Source organism: Podarcis raffonei, chromosome 1 (genome assembly GCF_027172205.1).
Source record: "Podarcis raffonei isolate rPodRaf1 chromosome 1, rPodRaf1.pri, whole genome shotgun sequence".
In the NCBI taxonomy this organism is placed as follows: Eukaryota; Metazoa; Chordata; class Lepidosauria; order Squamata; family Lacertidae; genus Podarcis; species Podarcis raffonei.
Window position 1 is genome coordinate 108,059,020 of NC_070602.1, and position 27,533 is coordinate 108,086,552.

At 38.6% G+C, this 27,533-nt stretch overlaps 1 protein-coding gene across 3 annotated transcripts in view; it reads right to left on the minus strand.

Moving 5' to 3' along the window:
• Positions 1–27,533, minus strand: part of FIGN (fidgetin, microtubule severing factor) — a 125,269-nt gene that overhangs the window by 2,343 nt on the left and 95,393 nt on the right. For all 3 annotated transcript variants that reach the window (XM_053408451.1, XM_053408456.1, XM_053408442.1), the window contains one exon: positions 1–7,802. This exon is cut by the window's left edge and continues 2,343 nt beyond it. In XM_053408451.1, coding sequence (XP_053264426.1) covers positions 5,554–7,802 — 2,249 coding nt within the window. In that variant the 3' untranslated portion in view covers positions 1–5,553. The remainder of the gene's footprint in view (positions 7,803–27,533) is intronic.

Below are 27,533 nucleotides of genomic sequence, written 5' to 3' on the forward strand. Positions count from 1 at the left end.
AAAGAAAGAAAAGAACATACACGTGAAGTTTAGGTGTGAAAATAAACTTTTGCCTCTTTGTGTATTGTAAGACAACAAGGAGGAATGACTGCATTCCCAACCTTGGTGTAGAACAGAACCATTTTATAAATATTTAACATTCTATAGGACTGATTCATATATTCTCACACAACTCTGTAGCAAGGCTGACCCACACTGCCGACATTCTACATATCACCGAGACAGGGAGGTGAAATTTTCCTGCTTTCAGTCTAATTGTCTTTGACAATTGCAGTGCCTAGTGCTACACTTCTTGTGTTGTATTTAAAAACAGGGGAAAGAATAGAGACTTGTTCATTAAAGATGCAGTATCCCTGGTTCACAAAAATGTATCTGGCAGGTTCAAAATCGAATGTCAACCAAAGGTCTTTGCAGAGTGGGAGATTCAGTTCATGTATTGACTAGTCCCCAGTACAGCTGCTTCTTTTGAGTGTAGGAATATTTCTGGCTCTGTGTTTACTAATGTGCTTCATATACGTATAAATCTGCAAATGATTAAGGAACAGAAAGCTTTTTATCTTTCAAAGGAAAGTGAAAGCAAAAATACTTCGGGTTATGTATATATGTACAGATAACTATTGTATAAACACATGCACACATACAAGATGAAATGAAGTTAGTGCTGTAAGGGGAACGCATGTTGATCTTCAGTTCTGGAGCATATGCGTACCAGGAGTTTTACCTACGTAAATCCCATTGAAATGCCTGGGAGGTGCAGAAGTGGGCAACACACATGCATGTCAATGGATCTTACGTAGGAGATTTTCCTAGTAGGCTAGTGAAGAAAGCTAACATATACAGCATGTACCTTAGAGATTAGGATAAGATAGGCATTTCTCAAATCAGAAGTAATTCAAACTGATGAGCGTGGGCGGCAATAAATGGTATGAACAAAATTTAAAGTCAACTTCAATGTTTTATTTTTGAGATCTCGCTTTAGAAAGGAAATATTTCAATTTCATAGAATGAGGTCTGCATTGATTTGAATGAAACACATAAGCTGGTCCTTATAACAGTCTATTCAAAGTTACACACATTTTCAGGCAGCAGAAACCTTTGTTTGCAGCTTTTGACATGTAAACACATTACCATCTACCAACATCTGTTGGAATTAATTGGGGTTTTTACACTAGATTATCTCCTTTCGAAAATTGCCTAGCAAAGTATTACGCCAGCCCATATAAAATGACCTTGTACTATTTTACAGAGCATAGCCCCTGGACAGATGAGCTAGCTTTCCCAGATGGTGCTTTGCCTATGTGTTTTACTGGGAGGTTTTATTTTCTCCTTGATGGGTTTGAAATGCACAAGAAAAACCATTTTACCCATCTATCTGCATTTGAATAGAATACAAATTGACTAATAGAGAAATATTTTGTGCAAAAGTAAATAGCCTTAAACTGCTTTCACATTCCATTGATCAGCTCAGTCAGCAAACTTTTCACTACTATCTTTAATGGTCTAAATATTTTGGGGAAAGAAGCATGCCAGAAATGTAGAGCATTTCTGTATAAACTCATATAAAGGTCATGATGCTGCATTTTGAATTGGCCTTGATAATTTGGCTGGCATAAAATTGTCCCTGCTTTTTCTGTTCTTGGAATTGTTATTGTAGTTGAAGAAGAAGCCTCATCTTATGCAAATAAATGGTGGTTTCTATTATTATCTCATCCCACACATTTTGATAGGCTACTACAGCCAGCATGCAATAGTTGTCTACCCCAAAGTATTCAAAGAACATTCCAACAAGCTATCAGGCAGGGCTTTGTTGTCCTTAACTAATTACCAGTTTTACAGAAGGAAGAGTTTGGCAGGTGCAGTTTCAATTATCATGTAGATATAATGGTGGGAGAAGCTGAAACTATTAATATTCCCCCTTCTATGAAAGGCACATGAGATCTGCCCAATATGGAATCTGACAATTCTTGCCCAAAGTTTTTATTTATTTATTGTTGATACAGAACCCATAGTTCTGACCAATGGAAAAAGATAGCAGATACCTTCCTACAGAAGCCATTTTAAATCCGCAGAACACTTTTATATGTTGGTCATATTGATTCCCTCACAAAAGCTAGTCTTCTCTTTCATGGATCATCCAACACCTTAGAAGCTTAAGTCAGGATCCATTTCTTTTGTATTGAGACATATAGGGTACAGAAGGAAATGTAGCAGCATAAGAAAAGAATGGCCCTATTCACATGGGATGCATGAAAGCAGTTGCTTCCAACTAGCATAAGGATAGTTCGTTAAAAATGAGCAAATGGGGTCTGAGCACACTGGACAAAGGCTGTGCGATTCCATTTATCAGGGAACTTCCATTGGCAGGAACTGATAGAATATCATAGCTTGCTTCCAGTTGGTAGGAAGATAGGGTAAACAAAAGTATTTTCCTCATGTTATGTAAAGCATTATAGCCACTAGCTGCAGCTAGCTACCAGGTGGGATGAAAACCTAATCCCCTGGTGCTTGCATCAATGCATCAATGGATTCAAGTGGGTAGGTGTGGGTGTGTGGGTGTACACACACACACACACACACACACACTTTTAATTCTTTCAGCTTCATCATTTTGCTTTTTATATTTAAAGCTAATTGAAATAATAATTACCTTTCCCAACATATATGATGTAAAATGGGAGCCAAAATGTGACCTGAAAATTCTATTGAAGTAGTTTTTAATTTTATTTAGTGGGCTATGGGGATAGAAAACTTTATATTTTATGTGGTCATGTATATGACATTATGTTTACTTAAGTTTAGTTAATAATATTGATTTAGTAGAAAGCATAGAATTTCTGGTGTGAGTATGAGTTAGTTCTTCAAAACATGCTTGAATCTTTCAAATGAGCACAGCTTGATAGCAAACACAAAATGCAATGTGTAAAAGATGAAAAACAGATCAGCAATCTGCATCAGCAAACCTGTCTGCAAGATCAATGTGAATCATTGGGAAACGGGATACCTGGGCTTCACAAACAGAAAGGAAGATATAATAGAAGAAATGTAAGAGTATTGAAAGGCAAAAAGGAAGGCATTCACTACTTGAAAATGCAAAGCATCTTACTTTACTATATCAGTGAAAGGCACTGTGTTTTTTTTAAATGCACCTTCTGCCTTAAAAGCAACAACACTAGATTTAGATTGAATAAAAGAATTGCTAGAATGTACATTTTGGTTTATTTGCTCTGTTCTTAGCCATGGATATTAAAAGAAATTTTAAGAAATTAAAAGGAAATCAATAATCAGAAATAAAATACAATCTACCTACCCAATATTAACTTTCTCATCCCTAATGTTTCAACTGACTAAATGTCAAGTATGATAACTGGAAAGTAGCTTTAAAGATACAAAATAACCAGGTAACTGATTGGTCTTTTTCTCCTTAGGGCTTTTCAGTGCATTTATTTCATGTAATTGAAGGTACATTACTTAAAAGAAACATTAAATGCCAGTGCTTTGCAAGTGTTTTGCTACTCTCTCTTTAAAGTAAACAGAAAATCACTTCAAAAAAAGTGGGGGAGACTGTTCTGCTCGTGTGGCTGTAAAGGCTCGGATTGCTACAGTGCTCAGAGACATTACCAGCATCAGTCAGCTGTCATGAACAGAATTGCTCATAAAAGCATTAAAGAATAATAAAAAAGACAATGTGGAGTGGAAGCACAAAAAGAACAAAAAGCCACACATGCTAGCTAGTCTGCCTTTCCAGAAGGAAGACTCGGCAACATTTGCCCTCTCTGGACAAGGAGGGAAGAGGTAAAAGATATAGATGGGCTTCACTCCAGAACTGAATCTTCCTCCATCCCCTCCTTTCCCTTCCCTTCCCTTAGATTGAAATACTAAGCACACTTCCTTGGGAGTTAAATCTCCTGGAACTCTGGGCAACTTACTGAGTAAAATGTTCATAGGGTTCTATTAAAGTCATTAAGGAGGTTAGCATCCTAGATGTAATCCAGCTTGTCCTCATCTTTACTTTGCTTTCCAAAGAGGAATTTAACAAAAACTGAGGTAGAAATAAAATGGTGGGCACATTTACCCAAAAAAGAGAGAGACAAAAATGGAAAAGACAATGTACACACAACCCTCCCCCAGCAAAAAAAAATTCATTCATCTTTTGGAAATGGAAGATGAGGAAGAAAATTGTGATTGGAGGACTTACATTTTTCTTGCTTTTTTGTTCGGTTACTATCCACTGCATTGCTGCAAACAGCTTTGCAACCCACAACCTTTCTTAGTGACCTAGAATGATTTTGTTCTATTGACGCAGTGAAATAATCAAGACACTACATCTCTAAACATGGTATAAAAGCCATTGTAGTCTAAGGTAATTTGCCTCTCAGAGTCCTAACTAGATGTTGCCTTTGACTGTCTCAGATGATTACTTAATTCGACAGGGTGGCTTTCTTGCCGTTGGTGGACTGTCTACCAATGTGTCACAAAACTGTCAAGGACTTAAGGACTTCCACACACTACTGCCACGAAAATTCTCTTGTTCCAATTTGATCCCCAATATTGGGGGGGGGGGAGAAAACCATTTCCTAAACACTGGGATACCCTCTCTGGTTCTATTTTGAAATGCTGAAAGACTCATTTATAACATACTTCAGCTTGCTCCTGGATACATTCAAAATATTTCTCCTTGCCATTTTTTTTCAACTGTTGAGGTAAACATACATACATATTTAATATAAAGTAACATTGAAGCCTATCCTATTAACTCTCAGCAGTACATAGTGCTTTCAACACATTCCTTTGAGGTACTGTACAAATCACAATCACTTTCCTGAGTTTTTTTTCTTTTTTCTTTTTTTGCAGACAGAACATTAAAAGAAATGAACTGCAGAAATTAAGGTCCAGATTACCATTACCCTGTTTTACCTGTTCTTAGTTTAGTACTGCAGAACAGACAGGATTGAGGAATACTGTTGCTCTTAGTTTAGCCAAAAAAAATAAGAAAACAAAATAAAAATGTAGTTCTCTGTCGCAATGCAACCATTCATTTCTTTAGTCCCATAACATTTTGAAGTTAAAGCTCTTTATATTAGCACATGCCACCAATGTAATTGTGAGGCCAACAAAAAAGAAAAGAAAATGAAAAGAAGGGAGGGGGAGAAAGCACCACTTCAGGCACTTGACAGCAACTAAATCTCGAGAACAGCAGAATGGAATCAACACACAGGGTTCATGTCCTTCTAAAAATCAAGCCACTTGGCTCCTTGCTCCACGGCGAGAGTGTGTTGTCTAGCCTGAAGAGAATGGAGCATCAACAGATGCTTTCTGTCATCTGTGGCTTTTCAGATCAACAGCTCTTGTTTGATGCAATATTCCTTCAAACCTACACCTGGCTCTTTTGATGCAAGGTGATCATTGTCCCCCCCTCCCCCGCACAGTACTCTTTCACAATTTTAACTCTACTGAAGAGGGGTTCCATGCCCTATGTAACAGGTTTGTGTGTATGTATGTGTGTGTGTGTGCACGCACCAACATTCATTACATTTTTTTTTAAAAAAAGACTTGTCACTGACTACAACCAAACATTTTGTTCCATTCAACATATGTATCAAGCTCTTTTTGAGATATGCTAGGCTGTATCTTGCAGAAAGCATTTTCAAAGTCTTGATATGTAATGGGCCTCAACTGGCTGGGCATAATGGCTGAAAGGTCTGTGGCTGGCATGGCATGGAGTGGGCCTACTACCGCTTCCTGACACAAATGAGCAACATCTAGTCCAGAAAAGCCTTCCGTGCGCTGGACAAGCAGTGCAACCTCCTTGTCATTGAGACAGTAATTGTGCTGTGAGAGCAGTTGTACTATTATCTGGTGCCTTGCTGTGCTGTCAGGAAGTGGGATTAAAAGTCGTTTCATGAAGTACCTTCGAAGAGATTCATCTATTTCTTCCGGTTTACTGGTGGCACAAATTACTACTATTTGGTCCTCAGCAGAAGTTAGCACAGTGTCCAGCTGCATAAGGAACTCAGTTCTCATTCGACATACTGGACTGTGTTCTTCATTCACTTGGGATGAAAGTAGCACGTCAATGTCACTAACAAAAATCACTGAGGGCTGGCGACACCTTGCCACAAGGAAGGAGGCATGAACAATTTTTTCTCCTTCCCCTATCCACTTTGTGACAAGACCGGAGCCAGTGATTTTGAAAAATGTGGCTCCCAGCTGGCTAGCTATGCATCTGCCCATTAATGTTTTGCCTGTTCCCCGAGGTCCAAACAAAAGGATGCTCCGAGGTAGAGCACTCAGCCCATTGAATGCATCTGACCTCAATACTGGCCATAAAACCTCCTCTTTAATGACAGCCTTTACCAAATCTAGGCCAGCAATGTCATTCCAGTCCACAGGAGGTCCTTGGCTGATAATCTCATTGGTTACAAGGTCAATGAGGTGTGCGTCAGTATTTTTCAGTTGCTCGTCAACAGAGTGGTTGGATGAGGTAGCTGCACGAAGTCCTGGGCCTTGCACTGGGTGAGGAAGGAGTTGTCTATGCTCATCACTGTGTTCATTCATTACTGGAGAGCTGTACTTCCCAAATGGTTCACTTGCTCTTGACCCAAGTGAATTTTTAGCAGTGCTGTAGGAAGGGGGTGTCAGAGCCCTACTGGACTGGCTGAATTTCCTTTGCTGTTCAGAAGCCATTATCTGTTTTGTTGGCTTAAATGCTAAGGATGGTGGTTCAGCACTCCTGTCAAAGCCATTCCCTCTGTTGGCATTTGAAATGCTGTTGTCGGGCATCCTGTACATAGGACTTTGTGTAGATCTCTGTTGGCCATAGCTGTAATTTCCATAACTGGAGTCCATTTCTCCTTGTCCTGCCATATAGAAAGCTTTTCTTTTCAGAGAACTTGCTGAACTGTTTGTCAGGGCAGAGGGTGCAATGGGTGTTAAACCATGACTCTGGTAGCTGTAACCAGGTACTGTAGTAGGGGGAAGAGGAGTTGGAGCAGGGATTCCTGAAGGCAGATATGCTGAAGGAGGAGGAGCACCACCAGGGCTATATCCAGGCCCAACAGCACTTTGAGGGGGATAACTTGCAGATGGATAGCTATAACTGGAAAGATTAGACGTTCCATTGTAGCCTGGTACTAGGGCTGGAGGGGGTGGTGGAGGTGGGGGTGGTTGTAAAAGCCCAGAGCTATGCAGAGGGGATGGATGAGGTGAAGGAAGTGCAGGTGTTGGCTGGCCACTATAACTTGTATGCAAGTAAGATCCATTGTATCCTGTGGCATATTCCTGAGATGGGAGCCCTGAATGCAGACTGGGTACCGTATGACTTCCACATGTACTACTAGAATAACTAGATTCTGTCAGGTTACTAGCCACCCCAGGTGAACTCCCTATACTGGCAGAGACATCTGCTGGAGGGAGGGCAGTACTTACTCCAGCTTTGCTGGCAGTGATAACATCTGGGACACAGTTCATAGGATAAACACTCTCAGAGTTCAAAGAAGGCTGCCAGGGTTCACTTTCACTCTTGCGGCCATTCACCAGCCCTGATGGAGGCTCTGAGTAGTTACTTAGGATAGGCCGTTCAGCTGGCCCTTCCAAAATACCAGAATACTTTTCTGCATATTTTTTCAGCAGATTTGAGGCAGTTAGAGCAGAGATGTCATCATTAGCCCAAGCATACTGGTAGGTGCGTTGCAGGTGTCCACGGTAAGCTTCTACCTTGTGGGCAGGAGACCGGGTTGTTGAAGTGATGTCAAAGTGCTGCTCTGGCCACTGGGCATGCTCTGGCGTCCACTGCATCTTCAAGCCTGAGGATTGGGGTGGGGAGAACAAAACAAAAAACAAAAAACAAAAAAGCCACAATTAACAAGCGGAATATACTGTTGCAAAGGCATCTAAATACATCCACTTGATTTCTTCATTTATTGATATAATGATTGCTGTGCTTAAAGTCAGCAGATTATTTATACATCCAACCTGCCTGTAAAAAAAAAAAAATCACCAGTGGCACATTTTCTTGAAAAATATATACATGCCCCTCTCTAAAATATTCTACTTACAGTGCAATCCTAACCGTGTCTACTCAGAAGTAAGTAATAGTGAATTCAGTGTGGGATACTTTCACGTAACTGGGATTAGAATTGCAGTCTGATTAGTTGGGGGTGTGGGAGTATGTGGTTTAACCCAGCTGGATGTTTTAAAAGTGTAATTTGGTACTTTTTTGTATTCTGAGCATGGATTCAATGTTAAGTAACATGTTTCACACCACAAACACTCTATCTTCCCTCATCAGTTTCAGTTTTAAATTTTAACATTTTTTAAAACACACACACAGGGCGAGAGAGAGAGAGAAGAGAGAGAGAGAGACACGACACAGCTGACAGATCACATCTAGGATACCTTTCTTATTTGGTACTGAATACCTAGTTAGCACAGTATAATGCACCCTGCGCAGAACAATATGACACAGACATAGCAGGTCATTCCATAATCCAACTCTCATCTAAAGTGGTCCACGACAGTTTCAAATCTGCTTCGTGGAGTGCAGCAAAGCAATCTCCCAGGCAGCGCTCCGTTGCTTTCATCACACAAAGCCTACAACTCGGTATGAATTACAACTGGCTGCTCTCTGCCTCACAGTTCTGTTGTTGAGGCACTGGGAGGAAGGGTGGGGGGAGAAGAAAAGAGCAAAGCCCAAGCATCACTTGTCTGCCTGCCTTTTTCACTTGCTCTCCTTTTGCCTCCCTCCCTGTTCCAAACTCTCCCTTCCCCTCCCTGCCTCTAGGGTACATAGCAGGTGGGGTGAGACGAGAAAAGGAAGAATTAAGTGTAGTCTTCTTGCTAAAAGTTCAGCAAAAAAAGAAGAAGTGCTGGCTGTAAACAATCAGATAATACTTAAGTAACGCCGTGTGACCAATGCATTAGCACAATTAACCATGCCAGGGAGAGAGAGAGAGGAGAGATATTTCTTTAGTTGTAATTTGGTAAGCCATTCCAAATGGCAAATAGAGTTCACCAGCATTAAAAAAAAAAAGCTTCTTCCACTCTTACCTGTGTATCGCAGGCAGCATGAAGGCAAGCCTCAGCAATATCTTGCTCGTTTTACAAAAAGTGATTTTTATTTATTTTTTCCACCAACCTGTCTTGTACCCTTTGGCACAGATTCTCTGATAAGAAGGCTTAGAGTAAACGAAGCATTTGTGTCACGGGTTCTCTTATGAATTCTGCGGTCTATTTTTGACAGCCTGTACCCTCCTCAACTTGCTTTTCTTCTTCCCAAACCCCTTTAGCCCTCCTTTGCCTGACTCCAGAATCTTGACATGACCAGTTTAGCCCCGCTGAGCTAGACCTAACACAGCATACAGTTTGGTAACAGAATGGCATGTTTATTCCCTTCTGATTCCTTCTTCCTTGTTTGCACATCCGCTGCACCAGACACAGGAAGTTAATTAGCAGCATGATGCTGTGCTAATTGTGTTAATTTACAAGGTTTTAGTCAAAGAGAATCATGCCAGGGCTGGCACTGCTGTCAGGCTTCCAGCTTAATGATTAAGAAATACTGAAAACAAGGTGGGAAGAATTGCAGTAATTACACAATAAATTAATAGAGCAACAGGATTAATTTGTAAATATATTTTATTGCAGTTGTGCTCATTTGTATTGGGATTATTTAGGACAGAGTTTGTTATTAAAATTCACATAGGTTTTTGGGTTTTTTTGCTAACCCATGCTGTAATTTGATCTAAGAATTTCAAAAGAGCACTTGAGGTTTACCAGTTAGTATCTAAAATCATACTTTGCATAAGAATGTGTAAGATGTGCTCTAATTTAGTTTTATCTTGACAAAGATGTTGCTAACTGCCATACTTTCAACCCACATTTTCAAAATCAAATTTTAATTCATGACAGTTGGATGTTCACTTCTTCATTTTAAGATAAATCGGTAAACCTATAGTAAATATGAGGATTTAATTTCACCAAGAAAAACAGGCAATTAAATATGACAGCCATACAAAACAATTTAACTTAAATAAAATAAAATAGCCCCCCCTTTTAAAAATGTTTTATGTTTTTGATTTTGAGAGACTACAAAAACAGAGAAGGCTTCTGATTCCTTATGCATAAGCTAAAATATTTGAACAGATTAGTGCTTCAGTTGTTATGTATGGAGGGAAATATTTTTTTTAAGAACTTTAAAATTTATTCATCTGCAACCTGCCAAGCAAATGATACAAATGGTATGTAATCATGGGTATAATTTACATCTGCAAAGCTTAATTGGTAAAACATTAATTCTGGAGTTAACAAAACATGCTTTAACACAATGGCTGCAGTCTTCCATGCATTTGTGCACTTGCCCCATTGAGGGAAGATAATCTGAATGCAGAACACAAGTTACTACTAATAATATATGGCATTTATGTAGCGTTTTAGGGCGTCCAAATTGCTTCACATGCATTAATTTCTTGCAGTTTTCATTACTGAGCTATGTTGTAGTAGTAATAACAATAGCAACAACAACAACAACAACTGTAATAACCATATTATTCCCATTTTGGGGCTGAGATAGTGGCTTACCTAATGAGTTCATGGCAGAGGTAAAATGTAAATCAGAGACTACCTGATGCAAACAGTATGCTGCACCAGATGCAGTGTGAGCACAAAATGCTATAAAGCAACTGTGTGGGGATGCATTGAAGCCACTTCCTCAAATGGATCAGTGCCCACTATATTCTTGTACTACTCTCAATGCATTGCTTATAAATGGTATCAGTGTTATGAACCTGAAACTTTTGAGAGTTTTGTGCACTTAGGCAGCGTAGGAGCAGCAATACAGAACACCACCACCCCTTAAAACGTATGCCAGATTGTACTGTCAAATATACAGTGGTACCTCCGGTTACAAACTCAATTCGTTCCGGAGGTCCGTTCTTAAGCCAAAACCATTCTTAACATGAGGTGTGCTTTCGCTAATGGGGCCTGCCGCTGCTGCTGCCTCACGACTTCTGCTCGCATCCCAGGGCAAAGTTCACAACAAGGGGCATCTACTTCTGGGTTAGCGGAGCTCGTTACCCGAAGCATTCGTAAGGAGGACAGTACGTGACACGAGGTTCCACTGTACTGCCTTCTGGTGCAATCTGAATTAGAACTTCTGTGCATTTGCACAGATGTATAGGCATAATCTGCATCTTATAGTAGTCACTGGTAAAAAAAAAATATCTCATTGATATTAATGGAGCTACGCAATATTGTTTATCACACAGTAACTATGGGGTGGGGTTGGGGAACAGGGAAATGCAAAAGTTATTGTTTATTGTGGAAACACTCTAACAAAGTGAACATGCAAGCCTGTATTATGTTAATAATAATAATAATAATAATAATAATAATAATAATAATAATAATATTTTTATTTATATCCCGCCCTCCCCAGCCAAAGCCGGGCTCAGGGCGGCTAACAACACCAAACACTAAAACAGTGCAACATTATAAAAACATTATAAAAATTAATTAAAATACAAATTGATGGCAAACATAAACTAAAGTTTTGTAAAGATTGCCAAAGGAGGGAGTCAGGCTGCGCCCTGACCAAAGGCCTGGTGGAACAGCTCTGTCTTGCAGGCCCTGCGGAAAGATGTCAAGTCCTGCAGGGCCCTTGTCTCTTGCGACAGAGCGTTCCACCAGGTTGGAGCCGCAGCCGAAAAAGCTCTGGCTCTAGTTGAGGCCAGCCTAACCTCTCTGTGGCCTAGGACCTTCAAGATGTTTTTATTTGAAGACCGTAAGTTCCTCTGTGGAACTTTTAAAAAACTGATCTTGAAAAGCAATTAAGTTTTTTCTGTGTTTTCATTCCTCTGGTATAAATAATCACATGCATCAAAACTATTTATTTGGCATAATTACTAGTTAGCCCATTGGTTTCAGATTACTATCCTAGTTGTGAATCTGCTCACTGCACAATAATTGAAAGTTTATTTATTGGTGCATATTGAGTACCAGTACATTTAACACAGGCTGTAAAAGCAGCATTTCAGAATTACAATATGAATTTAAGGAAACAGGACTATCCTCATAACCTAAACATAAGCATTTGTTCTACTGCATTACAATTATTAGTGTGATTTGTAAATTAAGAGTTAACTATAAAGCTATTATCCATAATAATATAGAGTGCACTACAGCTGCCTTATCAAGTTCAAAAATAAGAACTATTACTGCTTATGGTGTTTGTTTTGTTGGCCTCTATGAAGTTGTATTGGTCAGATATTTTGGCAAGCAGCAATATTCTTTAAAAATAAGAGACATCTGGCAATCCTTTTATTAGCATGGCAATTGTGTTTCGGATAGAAAAGGCAAGCTAAGCAAACCATACTAAGGAAAAATACTAAGAAAGAAAATTAAGGAAGTGTTATTATAAAGAGCAAAGATATGCAATTGTCCAAATCTGGACAAAGAAAACATTCAACAACAGCTTTTCAGATATTATCAAATTAAAAAAAGATTCTAGGGATGTGTGTGTGTGTGTGTGTGTGTGCAGACAATACTGTTGCAAATTCGTTTTTGACTGTTGCATACAGTATTTTGTAGTGTCCTGAACTGTTGTCTGGATTATGCTTAGACCAATCAGGTTTTTTAAAAAATATTTTACTCCCTTTAATTTTTTTTGGGGGGGAGCTATTTCAAAATACTTCATGCTTTTCAAATATCATATACCATGTGCAAGCAACTTCATAATTCTCTCTCTCCCTCCCTCACTGTGTCAAAATTAACTGAAAGTAAGCGGGGGAGGGGGAATCACAGTTAAAGGCTGTCAAGGCTTAACACATCCCTACAGGACTTGTTTCAGAATCACAGCACATATGGGACCTAATCCTGCAAATGCAAACTGTCAGTTTTTCAGCTCCAAAATGACTGAACCTGTCCAGAATTTAATGTGAATCTAGAGAAAAAAGCACCTTGGTGATCATTCCGTTCAGTATGAGGCATAACAAGATAATATTTATTTTGTTGTTTTAAACTAATATAATACAACAAACTACTACAAAAATATGTGTTATTTCTTAGTGTTTCTATTCAATTTACATGATTCAAGTGATTAGATTTGATAAGAACAGTTAACATCACTTAAAATATAGTACAATAGCCAAACAGAAAAATGCAGATATCAATCGTGTTTAAATGTAGAATGAAGGAGAGAAGGAAAATGGGAGGAGAAAATCAACCTGCATTTCTTCAACTGCATTTCATGCTGAGGGTGTTCAAACTTGTTTTGAACTGTACAAAGTATCTTGACTAGCTTTTCTGAATATGCCTTCAGAGCAAATCAAGGCAAAATAAAACAACTGCCTCTTTTCTGTGTTCTATACCCTGTTAAAGGACTCTGCTCACCTGTACATTCCATTCCTTTTAACTATGTATACAAGTGTTGCATTGAAAGAGCTGGCCCATTGAATTAAATGCAAACTAGTAAAGTTGTAAATAAGATACACACCCATCATCCATTAGAATACATGCTTTGTTCATGAACATACCTCACCAAAGCTTTGATGTCATCTCCAAGACCTAGAGTTACCTGACCTCTGATCTTTGGAAACAACACAAGCAAGTACAGTGGTACCTCGGGTTACAGATGCTTCAGGTTACAGATTCCACTAACCCAGAAATAGTACCTAAGGTTAAGAACTTTGCTTCAGGATGAGAACAGAAATCGCACGGCGGAAGCGGGAAGCCCCATTAGCTAAAGTGGTGCTTCAGGTTAAGAACAGACCTCAGTAATGAATTAAGTTTTTAACCCGAGGTACCACTGTACTAATTTCTGACAATGTGCTTCAGGTTAAATATCCACTAAAAAGTAGTCACTGGAAATAGTTGCTTCTCATGTGCACTCTTGCATGTGATGTGGGACATGAAACATATTGGGTGGAATTCAGTGTAGTGCTATGGCAATAGCACTTGCCCGATGCACTTTCTGCTTGCCCGATGGAACAATCTCCCCTACTTTCCTTCTGTGTGCTGTTCTGGGCATTCTTCCAAAACTCTACAGCGGATTTGGGGGAGGAGAGGAGAAAAGCCCCACTGTACTACTGAGGGTCCTTTCACTCGCTTCCGCTAGTGGAATGGGTTAATTCCATCTGGACAATCAAACTCGTAGACTTCAATATAATGAGGAAATGTGTAGAGCCATTGTTAGATGCAGATGCATATCTAACTGCACATCAACGCTTCTGTCTGGATTCAAGCCTATTTAGAAACTAGCAGATATTGCTCAGTTTTGGACCCATGTTTAACAAAATGGCACACTACACTGATGTAGCATTCATTTTGTTCTACTAGACAGCTGTACTCTTTCTGTTCTTCGAGTATTAGGAACTATTGAAAAGACTGTACATCTAGAATACTTACTGTAATAATTACTCTGAAGTGATTGAATGCAGACACCTGATTCTATATCAAAGGCGAACATCCATCAACTCAGATGAGGTCCCAGCGCTCAAAGATGTCAAGTACTCTTAAGTGTTAGGCTTCATTGAGTTGAAGATGCTCAAAACCTTTAAGAATCAGGTCCTTAACAGAGACAACTCTGGTTCATAATCCTGTGCTACCAGAAGACAGGGACCAAGTCTTGCATGTGATATTTCTCACTACAAGGTATATATACACCAAAGAGCAAAGAAAAAGTATATACTTTCCCCAAGGATTTGGCAGTTGAATGATTACCAACAAGAGTGCACTCACACTTGCAATTTGAAACAACTATAGTTTTCTCCCACACTGACTTCTAGTGTAGCATAGTCGACTAGAAAATGAGTGATGGACTGGAAAGTTCCCTGGTTCTTGTTTTAAATCAGTCATGAACTTGGTTGCCTTATGTCAATTTGTAACAGGTGGATAACAATACAAGTTTGAGGAAAGGTTTACAGGACTAATGCAAGTGAAGCATTTTGAGCAATTTGAAAAAAATACTGTATAAATATGTAATCAGTACTAATACTGTTATTGTTAATCCTGTGGTGGGTAATGTTTATGCAGCCATGTCTGCTGTAAAATTTCCTTTGCCCATACAAGAGAAAATATAGTCATTATGTTATGTAAGTAGCCACGGCTGCCTTTGAAAAGAATATTCTATTAAGCTATTTGTCCTACCAAAAGGAGACCCATTGCTGCTGGCTCTTCCAGCACTTAAATAAATGCTAAAATTCTGTATGTCACATGGAAAGCTTATAAGAGCTGATGGGGAAATCCAGCAGTAATTTTAGTATTAAACTGTTAGTATTTGATCGTTTGGTCCAAGAAGGCATAATAGGCCACCTTGCTGATGCTAAGCTGGTTTGGGCCTAGTCAGTGGCTGGATGGGTAACTACATGTCCCCAGCTGTGCATTCTGTGATGGAGGAAAGGAAGAATCTAAATGTATAATAATTAATAATAATAATAATAATAATAATAATAATGAAACTAAGTCAAAATAGTGTCAAAATGCTGTGGCGACAGCAGTTGGTGAAGGATTAGCTCTGCTGTGGCACCTGCCCACTCCTCCCATTTTCAGTAAATTGTAGCAATGCTTGTTTTTGGAAAGCCAGGTGAACAATGCCCCGTCGGTGCCACCCTGTCAACCGCTACTGCACTGTGGATTTTTTAAACTGAAAATTGAAATAAACGCATCCCTCCTGAAGGTTAACCATTCTGGAATTTGCAATTTGAGTTTCCATCAAAGGTATTCATACATACCCACTGAAGATAAGGAGTCTAATCTAGACATGTGTGACTACATGGAACCTCAGTGGCTTTAAAATGGGCATGTTGCAGGCTTTATCCACTTCAACTTAGAAGGCCCTGTTTGCGAAGTACATGTGAAAGCAGACATATGTTTACTACAAGTAAATCTCTCCAATCTGAAAGGCACTTACTTGCATGAAAGTTTTTAGAATTGTAGACTTCACATATTGTTTCTTCCCACTCTAACATATTTTAATATGAAATGCACACCTTATTAACATTAACTATAATGCTGTTCTTTATTTTGTGTGGTGTGTAAAGGGACAGCTTAGAACACTATACAATGCAGACCCTCCAAGTGTCCCTATTTTCCTGGGACACTCATGATTTAGAGAAGCCGTCCCAGTTTCTGATTTGATCCTGGAATGTCCCACTTTTCCTTAGGGTGTCCCTATTTTCATTTGAGAAATGTTGGAGGGTTTAGAGTTATCCAGCCCCCAAGGGAATCCTGTATAGGGAAGGTATTTTTTAAATGTTTAATGTTTTATTACATTTTTATATATGTTGGAAGCTGCCCAGAGTGGCTGGGGCAACCGAGTAAGATGAGTGGGGGTATAAATAGTAAAATTATCATTACGGTATGGGATGTCCCTGTTGTCATTGGAGAAATGTTGGAGGGTATGTACAATGGTGTAATTTCACGAACACGTGCAGGACCGCATTCATGTAACTGGCTTCCTCCTTCTACCATGCTCTAACTTTACACAAGTTTTTCATATTAATATCCCCCCCCCATTTCCCTTAAAATATTCTTAATAATAGAATACATCTTCAACTCTGTAGCCCTTCTGAATGCCAAAGGACTGTAGTGCAGTGGTATAGCATCTACTTTGCATGCAGATGGTCACAGGTTCAATCCCTGGCATGTCGTGGAAGGGCTTGGGAATTTCCCTTATCTGAAACCCTAGATAACTGCAGCCAATCAGTACAGATAACACTGAGCTAGATGGACCAATGGTCTGATTCAGTATAAGGCATCTGTAATGGTTCTATGAAAGTTAACACTGAAATTTTAAAATTATTTTCCTCTCCGAACCAAATAGTTTAACTCGATACTGACTACAGGGAACACACATACAGTAGTATAATATCAAAGTGAACCAATTGGGAGCTTGTAACTAGTTGCAGAACAGTTTTGAAACCTGTATACGCCACATCCCAATTATCTAATTTAAATACTGTCAAATGATTATTCCTTTTAAATCACACTTTCACACCTCACGACTGCCAATTACAATACAATTGCAGCAAATTACTCGCATCTCCATCCTCCAACCCCTTTCTTCTAATATACATGGCTGAAGTTCTAACAATCACAAAGGCAATTCTGCCTTAAACGTGTTTAGCACGTATTGTAGTAAGTCTCATACTACAAAAAAACTCTATCAAATGAAGAGAGAGATTGACATAAGAACAAAGTAACAATTGAAACAAAGTAATGGGATTAAAATGTACCTCAGGCATTGTTGATTTGTCTTATTGTGAGCCAAAGTTACTGAGTTGGTATATATGGATACAGGCAGTTACTTATTAAAATGATAATTTTTATTTAAAGACGGCTATAGAAAAGGCAATGTAGTTCCCACCCAAATAAGTTCTACATGAATACAGTGGTTAAGTTGCTCATGTTTGCTACATGGAAAATTGTTGTGTGCATTTATACATTAGGACCATTTAATATGTTTATTGAAAAGTTTTTTTGCCTTGGACAAGGCCTCCTCATTTTCTCATAATCTAAACCTTTCAATTTATCCAGTATTTGTTATACATTGACCCGTGAGCCAAAAAATGGCACAGCCTGTACACTATTAAGCGCTTTTGTCCCATTGATTTTAATTGGAGTGTTAAACATGTGTTTAGCATTCTTCCATTGAAATCAATAAGAAGTGCTTAATTTTGGCTGATCATTCCCACATATAAGGCAAACTGTAATAAATAGGATTAAAAAACAACAATGGTGTAGAGGCTAAAGACAATTAAAACCTCAAACAAAGTAATAATGTTTGGGGTACAATATCATTCAAGATAAACACTAATTTTAATATTCGTGTACCTAATCATACTGAAAGGAAATTATTCACAGTTCTGATCATTCCGTACGCCAGTGGTTTTCAACCAGTGTGCTGTGGCACCCTGGGGTCCCTTAATGATGGTTGGCGGGCCGTGGGCAACACTGGCCTCTCATCTCTCGTTCCTTCCCTCCCTCCTCTGATGCTCTCATCTTTGCTTCCCAAAAGCTTGCACAGTTCCCCAGGCGGATGGTGCCTCTGGGGCTGGCCAGAAGGTGCTTCCCAGGCCTATGTGGGGCAGCGTGAGGAGGGGGCAGAGGAGGCAGCTCAGAGACCAGGGCAGGAGCTGCGGCTGCCCAGAGGACTCCCAAGGAAACAGGACAAGAGAGGAGGCTGAAGGAACACTCCACAAGGGAGGGTGTTTGAAAACAGGTGATATAACTGGGGTCCTGAGTCCCACAGAGGTGCTGCAGAAAGAATGTGGTTGATTAAGGGAGCCATGAACCCAAGAAGGTTGAAAACCTCTGGCCTAGACTATCTCATGGTATCTTTGGTGGCCTAGATTGCCTTTCCCCAACTTCATTTGGTAGGACACCTATGACCATTGATGGATTGGGATAGTTTGACCACAGTTGTACATGCTTTCGTAACCTCATGGTTGGATTACTGTAATGTGCTCAATGTGGGACCACATGTGGGGTTGGACTGGATGCTGCAGTTGCTGCAGAACATGGTGGTTAGGTTGCTTGCAGAGTCCAACTACCACCTACACATTAAACCTTCTTTGTGGGTATGCCAGTCTGCCAGTCTGTGACCAAGCCAAGTTAAAGGTGTTAGTACTAACACATAAGGCTCTATACAGCCCAGGAATGGGTTATTTGTGAGACTGCCTTATCTCTTATATAGCCAGTAGATCCCTAAGGTCTGTGAGAAAGTTTCTCCTGCAAATTCCAAATATCTCAGAGCCTGCTCTTCAGTAACTCAGAAGAGGGCTTTTAGTGTAGCTGCCCATGTTCTGCAGAAGGGCATTCCTGTTGAGATATGACACACACCCACTTTCTGGAAACAATTGAAGACATTTTTGTTCTGGCAGGCTTTCCCAGCTGAATAATTGGATGTCTGTTTTTTATTGTTTTATTTTTGTTTTAAATGCATTGACTTTTTTTGGTTTGTTTTTAACTGGGTTTGGTTTTTTGCTGTTTTTATTGCACATCTCCTTGAGATGATTGTGTAGTAATAAATTAATGATAACAACAATAACAACATCTACTGGCGACAATGAACATTAGACTGATTTAAATCATTTCTGGAAAGCATTTTGTTAGCCTTGGATTCTACTTGCAAATGTCGACAGGTTTGTGTCATGACGCTTATTAATGACATTTGCAACTTGCCATGATAAATGTCAATATTTATGGGAAAATTATGGAAATGAGTATAAAAGTTGTTCTTTTACCAGACACTAAGAGCACTGTCCTAACCCCCTGAGCAATATAGCTGGTGAGGGTTATGAACTGCTGTTCTCTACCTGCAAAGAAGCACCACCACTAGAAACCCCTACTGTGCCTTGGTGACAAGCTACTGCTGGCAGTGTTCCCACTTGTGGCAGACAGCTAGTGGTGGGCTAGGAGCGGGACAGGATGCCATGCTGAAATGTTTCCTGGAAAAGGGCTGTTGCACCAGCCTAAAGCTAGTGCATAAAAACTGAAAACCTCCCTTGCGTTCTTGTCCTGGCTGCCGAAGCCAGCAGGGCTGCAGAAGCAGCAGCGGATCCACTTACTGCACCTCGTAGGCCCCTCTTAGGATTGCAGTGCTTGGCTAAATGTATACTTAGCTGGGAGTATGTCCCAATTGAACTCAACGGGGCTTACTTCTGGAGTAGAAATGTATAGGACAACACTGTTAAATAAGAACAAGAACATTCAAGGCAACATTACCTTCTGCAGAAAATAAAATAAAAGATTCACAGCCTAGTTTACAACCTAGTTTATGAAGTTTCCTTGAGTGCATCTAGTGCAAGGATTATTTCTCTTCTATTATCTGATCTTCTATTATGGGAACTTCTCCCCCCCCCCCCATTTTTAACATTGATCTGAGAGTTGATGGATTTTATCACCTAAACCCCAAATATACATTGGGGCAATATGTTCATTAGGTCAACCAAAAACTCTCAAAATAAGAAGCAAACTTTAAAGTTGCCCTAAACTTTTTTTCAGACCTGATGGTGAACAAAGTAGGGGGAGGGATTTGGCTGACCTTGAAGCTATGGAGTCTGCATTTAGTCACAGACTTGAAGTAGAATGTGAGAGAAGGTAGCAGACATTATTAATGAAATTATTATTATTATTATTATTATTATTATTTATTCTAGTTATTTCACTTTAGCAAATATTTGGACATTTTGATTTTTTTTATCAGAATATAAACAAAACAATATTAAAGAAGTTTCTGATATTTAACATAACATGCACACACTCTCTGTGTACATAAATTGAACATATGACAGACAGAAAAACAAGGGGGAGGTGTGACTTACGGTATATATGCTTACACAGAATTAAACAGGACCACTAACAAGGGATCACAGGGGCTATGCATGTGCCAGGTCCTGACCCAGAAGGGACTCCAGAGTCTTAGCTTTCTTTCCTTTTTTAAAAAAGTAAGTCATCAGACATTTCTGAAGAAAGTTAGAGCATGAAATGCAGAGGCACTTTGAAGGCTTCTGTGCCATTGCTAAGGACGCTTAATCACTTAATCACTGTTGCTAGGCTATCAGAGGAAGAAATGCAGACCACTCCCACCTGGGTATCAGTGGGGTTGCCCTTTCAGAGGAGCAGAAAAAGCAGGAGTGGATCATTGTTGCTGACGCTGGATAGAGAAGGATGTTAGGGTGTGTTTGTTTAAACAATTTCCTTGGTGTCCAAATTATTTCATTCTCTGCCCAAGTGTGCTGCCTTTACAGAATAAAACAACTGGGTGGTTTCCATATGTTCTACTAAAAACCCTTGACATAAATTAGGCTTTCTTCCTGTCAAGGAAGGAAGGAAGGAAGGAAGGAAGGAAGGAAGGAAGGAAGGAAGGAAGGAAGGAAGGGCAATTGCAACCCCTGTTCTAGGTTTTCTATGTCCCCCACCCAGCCGTTACTGGTCTGCTTGCCATCATTGGGCTGTTATTTACCAGTACTGTATACAATAACCAGAAGCAAAAATATATAATGAATCAGCAAGCACCTTACGGCTGCAGGTAGACTGTACTTTACCACAAGAATGCTTTTCTGTTTATATGAGCTTTGCTGAGAGTTCTGAAAGTGCACCTATTTGTTGCATATTGTGGATTTTACTCCCAGGAGATTATATCTGTGTGTATTGTTTTCCCTCTTTTATGTTCACAACTAGGTAGGCTGAGAGTTGGTAGTTCAGCCATCAAAGTTGTGAATCCACACATACTCAAGAGTCTTTTTTGCTTGTTGATTATTTCTCAGGTTTGGCTTGCTCTCTCTCCCTCTCTCTGTCTTTGTAAATATCAGGACTATGAAATGTTGCAGCTAAAAGAAGGGGGCTGCTGTGACTGATATTATATATTTGTATCTTTGTTTTCTACTCAGGAGCTCAAGGTTGTGCACACTATCCTCCCTGCCCCCACTTTTAGGATTAGCATTAGGATCCACCCAATTTTCTGTAACTGTAATTTGTTTTTAACCTGTTTTTAATAAGGAATTTTATATTATTGTAACCCGACAAGGGATGTTATGGTAAAGGGTGAAGAAGAAATCAAGTAAGTCTAACATCCCTGTGAAGTATGTATGTATGTATGTATGTATGTATGTATACATATCCCGCCCATCTAGCTGGGTTTCCCCAGCCACTCTGGGCAGCCCCCAACACATTAACAACAACAACAACAACAACAACAACAACAACAACATAACAACAACAACAACAACAACAACAACAACAACAACAACAACAACAACAACAACATAAACAGCACTTATTGAGAATAGATTATGGGGTGGGGCGGCAATCCACATATAACGTACCAGACCTAGGAAATCCTGTTTGCATCCCTGGAGTTAAGTCCACTGAGTTAAATTGGACTTATTTTTATGTAAAACTCTGCAAAGGATTGCAACCAGAGATTTAATCTGGATAGTAATGAAGAAACACATAATTTCTATCTGAAGTAAATTTCTAAGATTTGACTGTTATTTTTTTCTCTTGGAGTTATTGCTCTTGGAAGCAAGCATGCACAGCTAAAGCACCCACAGCTATAGGTGAAACACAAAATACCTTGATTTTTAACAGCTAATTAGGGAGATGGGTTTGGAAATCTATTTAAGTCCTCCCTCCTGCAGTGTACTAGACACGCAAATTTCACATTTACGCATTAATAGCATTCTGTGACTCATAAAGACCACATACCACATGTTACAAACATTCTTGTTTGTCACCATCAACATTCTCATACTTACGTAAATAAAAGGGAGACATTTAAAGAGGGAAATAAATAAGGATAAATACTGGTATGAATATTGAATGACCATTGTTGATTCAGATCAATGGTGTGCTCAGCTTTAAGTGACAGTGAATCTTAATATTTTCTAATCAACGGGAGGATGCATTTTCCATGAATGCAAAAAGCAGATCAGATTGTTAGCCAACATTCTCCCTGATCCTATGCTAGATCTAGCATTCATTTAGCAGGAAGCTACTCTATTTGCTCATCCTGTATCTTCTCCCTAATAGGGGAGGGATACAAAAAATAAGCACACCCTCTACTGACAATTTATTTATTACAATTGGGAAAGCAGATATGCTCTTATTGCTCTGTTCACAGATCTGTGGAGTATAGCCAGTGCTTTTTTTCTAAAAAAAAAAAAAATGTTTAGCGGTACTCGCATTTTGACTCAACCATATCACCATTTTATAGTTCAAATTGGGAAAAATAAATACAGCAAATGGAGAAAAGTACAAAGATTCACAAAATGTTTAGGGGTATGCGTACCCCTGTGTCCCTCCAGAAAAAAAGCACTGGAGAAGGCTGTGCATTTTTGTATATATTTTTTTCTGAAGAGTATAGATATAAACACAGTCGCCATTAACCTTAGTCTTAAGGTTAAATCAGTAACATTTTTCATCTGTCAAATTGTGTTGCTTCAAGAAATAGCCTTCCTTCTTTAAAATAGCAAAACAAAATTATGAATGCCAATTGCCTACTTTTAATCCTTAAGATTCATCCTTTATGAACACGAAAATATGTATTTTACAGATACAGTTGGGTTAATCAAAGAGACCTCTCTGCACAGTCCTGTTCTTTTTAAGCATATGAAAGCAAAGATCAATTTTGGAAAGTTTGAAATAAATGGTCAATCTTGAACTAATACGGGTCACCATGCAGATTTAGTACCTTCATCTAAAATAAATGACATATTCCTCTCAATTTCCCATTCCTAATGCCATTGCATATCCCAGTTTAGCACCCACCTATCTAGTCAAGTTATGCAGTTACTTTTATTGAGATTAGAGTACCTCTGTGCTAATAAGCTAAAGGAGAGTAAATGCATTATATGTATATTTAGAAGTAATCTAATACTATCCTTGGGGAGGAAATCCTTCTTAAGTTGACTGCAAAACATAGTCAGACTTTGCAAAAAGAAAAGAAAAGAAAAAAGAAGTTAGTTTATGCATTTTACTTACTTTGGTAATCTACACATTAATTTTTAATGCAATTGTACAAGCTGTTGCATTTCAGACTTGCGGGGGGGGGGGAATCTATAGCCATGACTAGGTGACATGGTGCATTAATTCAATGTCCTTCACTCCCAGGACCTTTTTAGTTCAGCTTGAAGAAAATAACTTTGATCTGAATGCCGTGGAGGGAAAGAAAGCTACATATGAAATGAGTTTTGCTGGGTTTAGTGTTGTTTCTTATATACAAGACAACATATGACGATAAACTGCTTTAGCATGCTACTGACGTGGCTGAGGATTAACAGCAGACTACTCTTAGCAGCAACTGCAGTCTTACATATACATACACACAGAATTCCCAAACTACTGTCTCTTTTTCCATTGTTACACAGAAGTTGCACATAACACATCCCTTAAGAGTTTAGTCAGGAAAGAGGTAGCTTCTGATACTTGCTTCTGCGCATAGGAGCGTCAGTGGTCTCACACTTTCTTTGGTTTTGTACAAAAATGAAACAATTTTCTTGATCATAAAATTGGTGTACCAGAGTTAGAAAATAAGTACATAATCTTGCAAATAAATGACTGGCTGGGGCAACCCAGTTAGATGGGTGGCATAACAACAACAACAACAACAACAACAACAACAACAACATGTGCTATTTACATCAAACATTCAGTGTTGCACCAACTAATCTGATGACAGGCCACAAACCTAATTTATGTAAGGGCAAAACACAGGCTAAAAATGGATTGAGTCCCTTGACGTGGCTGTTTGCAAAGCCTGTCTCCTTTTCTTCTTGCAATGTATCCTCTCTCTACTGCAGAGAAACATGATTAGTGGCAAAACGATGACTAAACAAACTGAAACATTGGAACACCAGGGTAAGATTAACATTTTCTCTGCTTACACCTGAGTTATGTAGTCCATCAACAAGCTTCCTTCCTTGCTCATCCAATTAAAGGTCTTGAAATAAAATATTTAAAAATGTGAAATAGCTCATTATTTGAATGCTGATGCATTAGGGCAAGTGTTGTGGCATTTTATTTATTTATTTCAACTGGAATGTTACTGTTTTGAGTTTTGAAATCTATAAAATGGCTGATTTTGCATATCACAGCAAACCATGGTTTATTATGATGGGAAGCCACAGTGAGCCTCAAATTTGTGTTGCCCCCTTCTCTCAGTGTGGAAGCTTTTACTTCTGTTTCAGATTAACTATATTTAGTTCAAACTTAGTAGAGACTGTTTTTAATCTTATGAAATCACTTGTTCCAACAAATTATTTAAGACTAATAACATGGTTCTGATAAAGCACAGTAATGCTAAACTGTGGTTAATCAAAAATAGAAATGAAAGCTTCTGATCACCTCACAGCTGTGCTGGACAATAAGTAGGCAGGGGGAGTATATATGGCGCAAGGCAACTTGTTCGCATCACAATAAACCCTGGCTTATTTTGACATCCAAATGCACATAGCCATTATGCTAGTAAAATAATAAAAAAGTGAAAATGGTTAACTCTAGTCAACAGTTCCTCCAACAACCCTATTTTTAAAAGGGAGCCACTGATAGTCTTTATAGGTTATTCATAATGCCCTTAAAAACTAACTTCTCCTGTGTGTTCCCTGTCCCCCAATTAATAGAAGCAAATTACATTTCACAGCAGGAGCTTTCTCTGGAGGAAGGCACAGAGTGAGTGACCGACTAAAATCTGGACTATCCCTTTGAAGGGGTGGGAAATTAAGACACTTGTAAGGTTTAAAGAACCCAGCGCTACTTCAGAGAAAACTACATTTGTTTTCCAAAACTTAGCATTCATTTTTCCTTCCTCCCATTTTAGTAGCTCCAATATTCTCAAACCAAACGGCAGAGATAATCAATGAATAATCATATCCAGAACTGTATATACTATGCTGATTGTATTAAAGCAAATCACTATCATAGTTTTGCTTATACGAATGATACACAATGATAAAACTGTCTAAATACGTTCTGCAAATTATAGCATTCAAGGTCGGCCAATTGCACTCTCAAAACTAGCAGATAAATAAATGCTAGTTGATCTGTCTATGAATGACCATTAAGCAATGTGAGCAAGCATTTCTAGCATTCTGCTATCTGATTTAATAACTTGCAGAAGTCATTATTAATAAAGGAGTATACATTTGACTTGCAAATACCATTTAATAAAATAGATAATCAAACCAAATTATTGCATTAACTCTGATATTTTTAACAAAGAAAAATGGCCTGAAAATTGATTTTCAATATAATAAACACATGAAGGGTTGCTTTGCTAATAGTGATACCTTCCTATTCACATTATTCTCTTCCCATGGGCATTATTTTCCTCTCATGGCAGGTAAGCATTATCTAAGTAAGGTTAGCCAATCAAAATTGCTTTAAGCATGTGTTAAACAGGACATGATGATGTTTATTATATAGTGCTATATGGCCTTTTAAGCCGTGAGTTGTAACATTTGATGCAGTAATAGTTCGTCTTTCATGCACTTACTATCTATACTGCAGCAAATTCAACTACATTAAACTCTCATTACTGTTTGCAATAGTCTTTTAATCTTTTTATCATGCTTTTCTCCCCAGTTTTACACAAAACAGTAGTATAAAAAGCATCCACAGATCTCAGACATCATAAAAACAAGGGCTTCTATTCACTTCACATAGATTCATTAAAATCTTGCCACAGCAGCTAAACAGCAGCAGTGACAGCTAATCACTTAAGGACTTATACATTAACCAATCTCCCCCCCCCCCAACCCCGCCTCCCCACCCTATTTTCGGTAATAATGTTCAAGGCATGATTTAATAGAGAGACAGTCATTAAATACAGTTAACACATTTTACACCCAAGTTAAGCTTAGAAGTGAATGAATATTCACTTAAACATTATAATCAGCTTGGGCATTTTAAAATAATTTGCAAGAATGCTGGTTTTAAAAGTTGAATGCTTCCAATTGCCTTGGTAATCAGAAAACCTCAATAGCTGGATAAAAGATTTGCAGACAAAACAATTGAGATGTGGAGTATGCTAATTAGAGGAATACATAAATTTTACAAATCATTTTAAGAGCAAAGAGCTATTATTTCATTTAGACCTTTACTTTGAAATAAAAGATGCAGAAGAATGCTTTTAGGAACCTTATACACAAACAAGCATGTGTATGGAGGAGGCATTGCAGATTTCAAGCAAACAGCATTATATACATGTTTCTGTCCCTCTTGTTTCCAGTGTCAGTTGGACAGCTTCTTAGACAATTTTCTATTCATTACTGAACTGTGGAAAAGAAACACAGAGGTAGCATTTTCTTTTTAAACCATGTAATGTCTTATAGCCAGATTCCAAAGCCTCAAGGAAAAGAGGTTTTTTTTCTCTGCCTGCTAGACAAGCTGTCGTAATTGAAATGAAGTCTAATCAGACTCATTACTGTTTTCAGCAATTTGCACCACCAAAGATGCTTATTAGGTAACAGTGTTTAATAAACCGCTCTTTAGAAAACTACCAGTAATGAGCTCTTAACAGCCAATCTTTAGCAGGAATGTAATGTGAAAAGTGTTCCTAGCACTGAATAGATTTTCACATTTAGTAGTGTCATAATTAAGCTCGAGGAATTGGTGGCTGCAATGTTAGATTTACTGCAAGATAATCTACAATCTCTGCCCACCCCGCAAGTATATTTGAGAACACAATCTTTATATTTAAGCAAAATTACAGTTAATGTTTCCCCTGCAATTTTTAGAAGTATGTCAAGCTTTCCTAGAGCATGATAAACAGCATTCACTCAAAGGATTAAGGGGGGGGGGAGAGAATGAGAAAAGGCATTCAGAAGGCAAGTTTGAGACATTCAGGTTTCACACATGTATTTCTTAATATTTATTTACATTTAAACCAGCTCTGCATAGCCCTGTTACATGCTGAAAAGAAAACCCAGAAATACAAATAATTAAGAAATAGTCATGCCATTGTACTGAATGAATAAAACTTAAAATTTACTTAAAATTTTAATTAACTGAGCAATACCTCAAGTGCTATCAACCTCTAGCGGTTA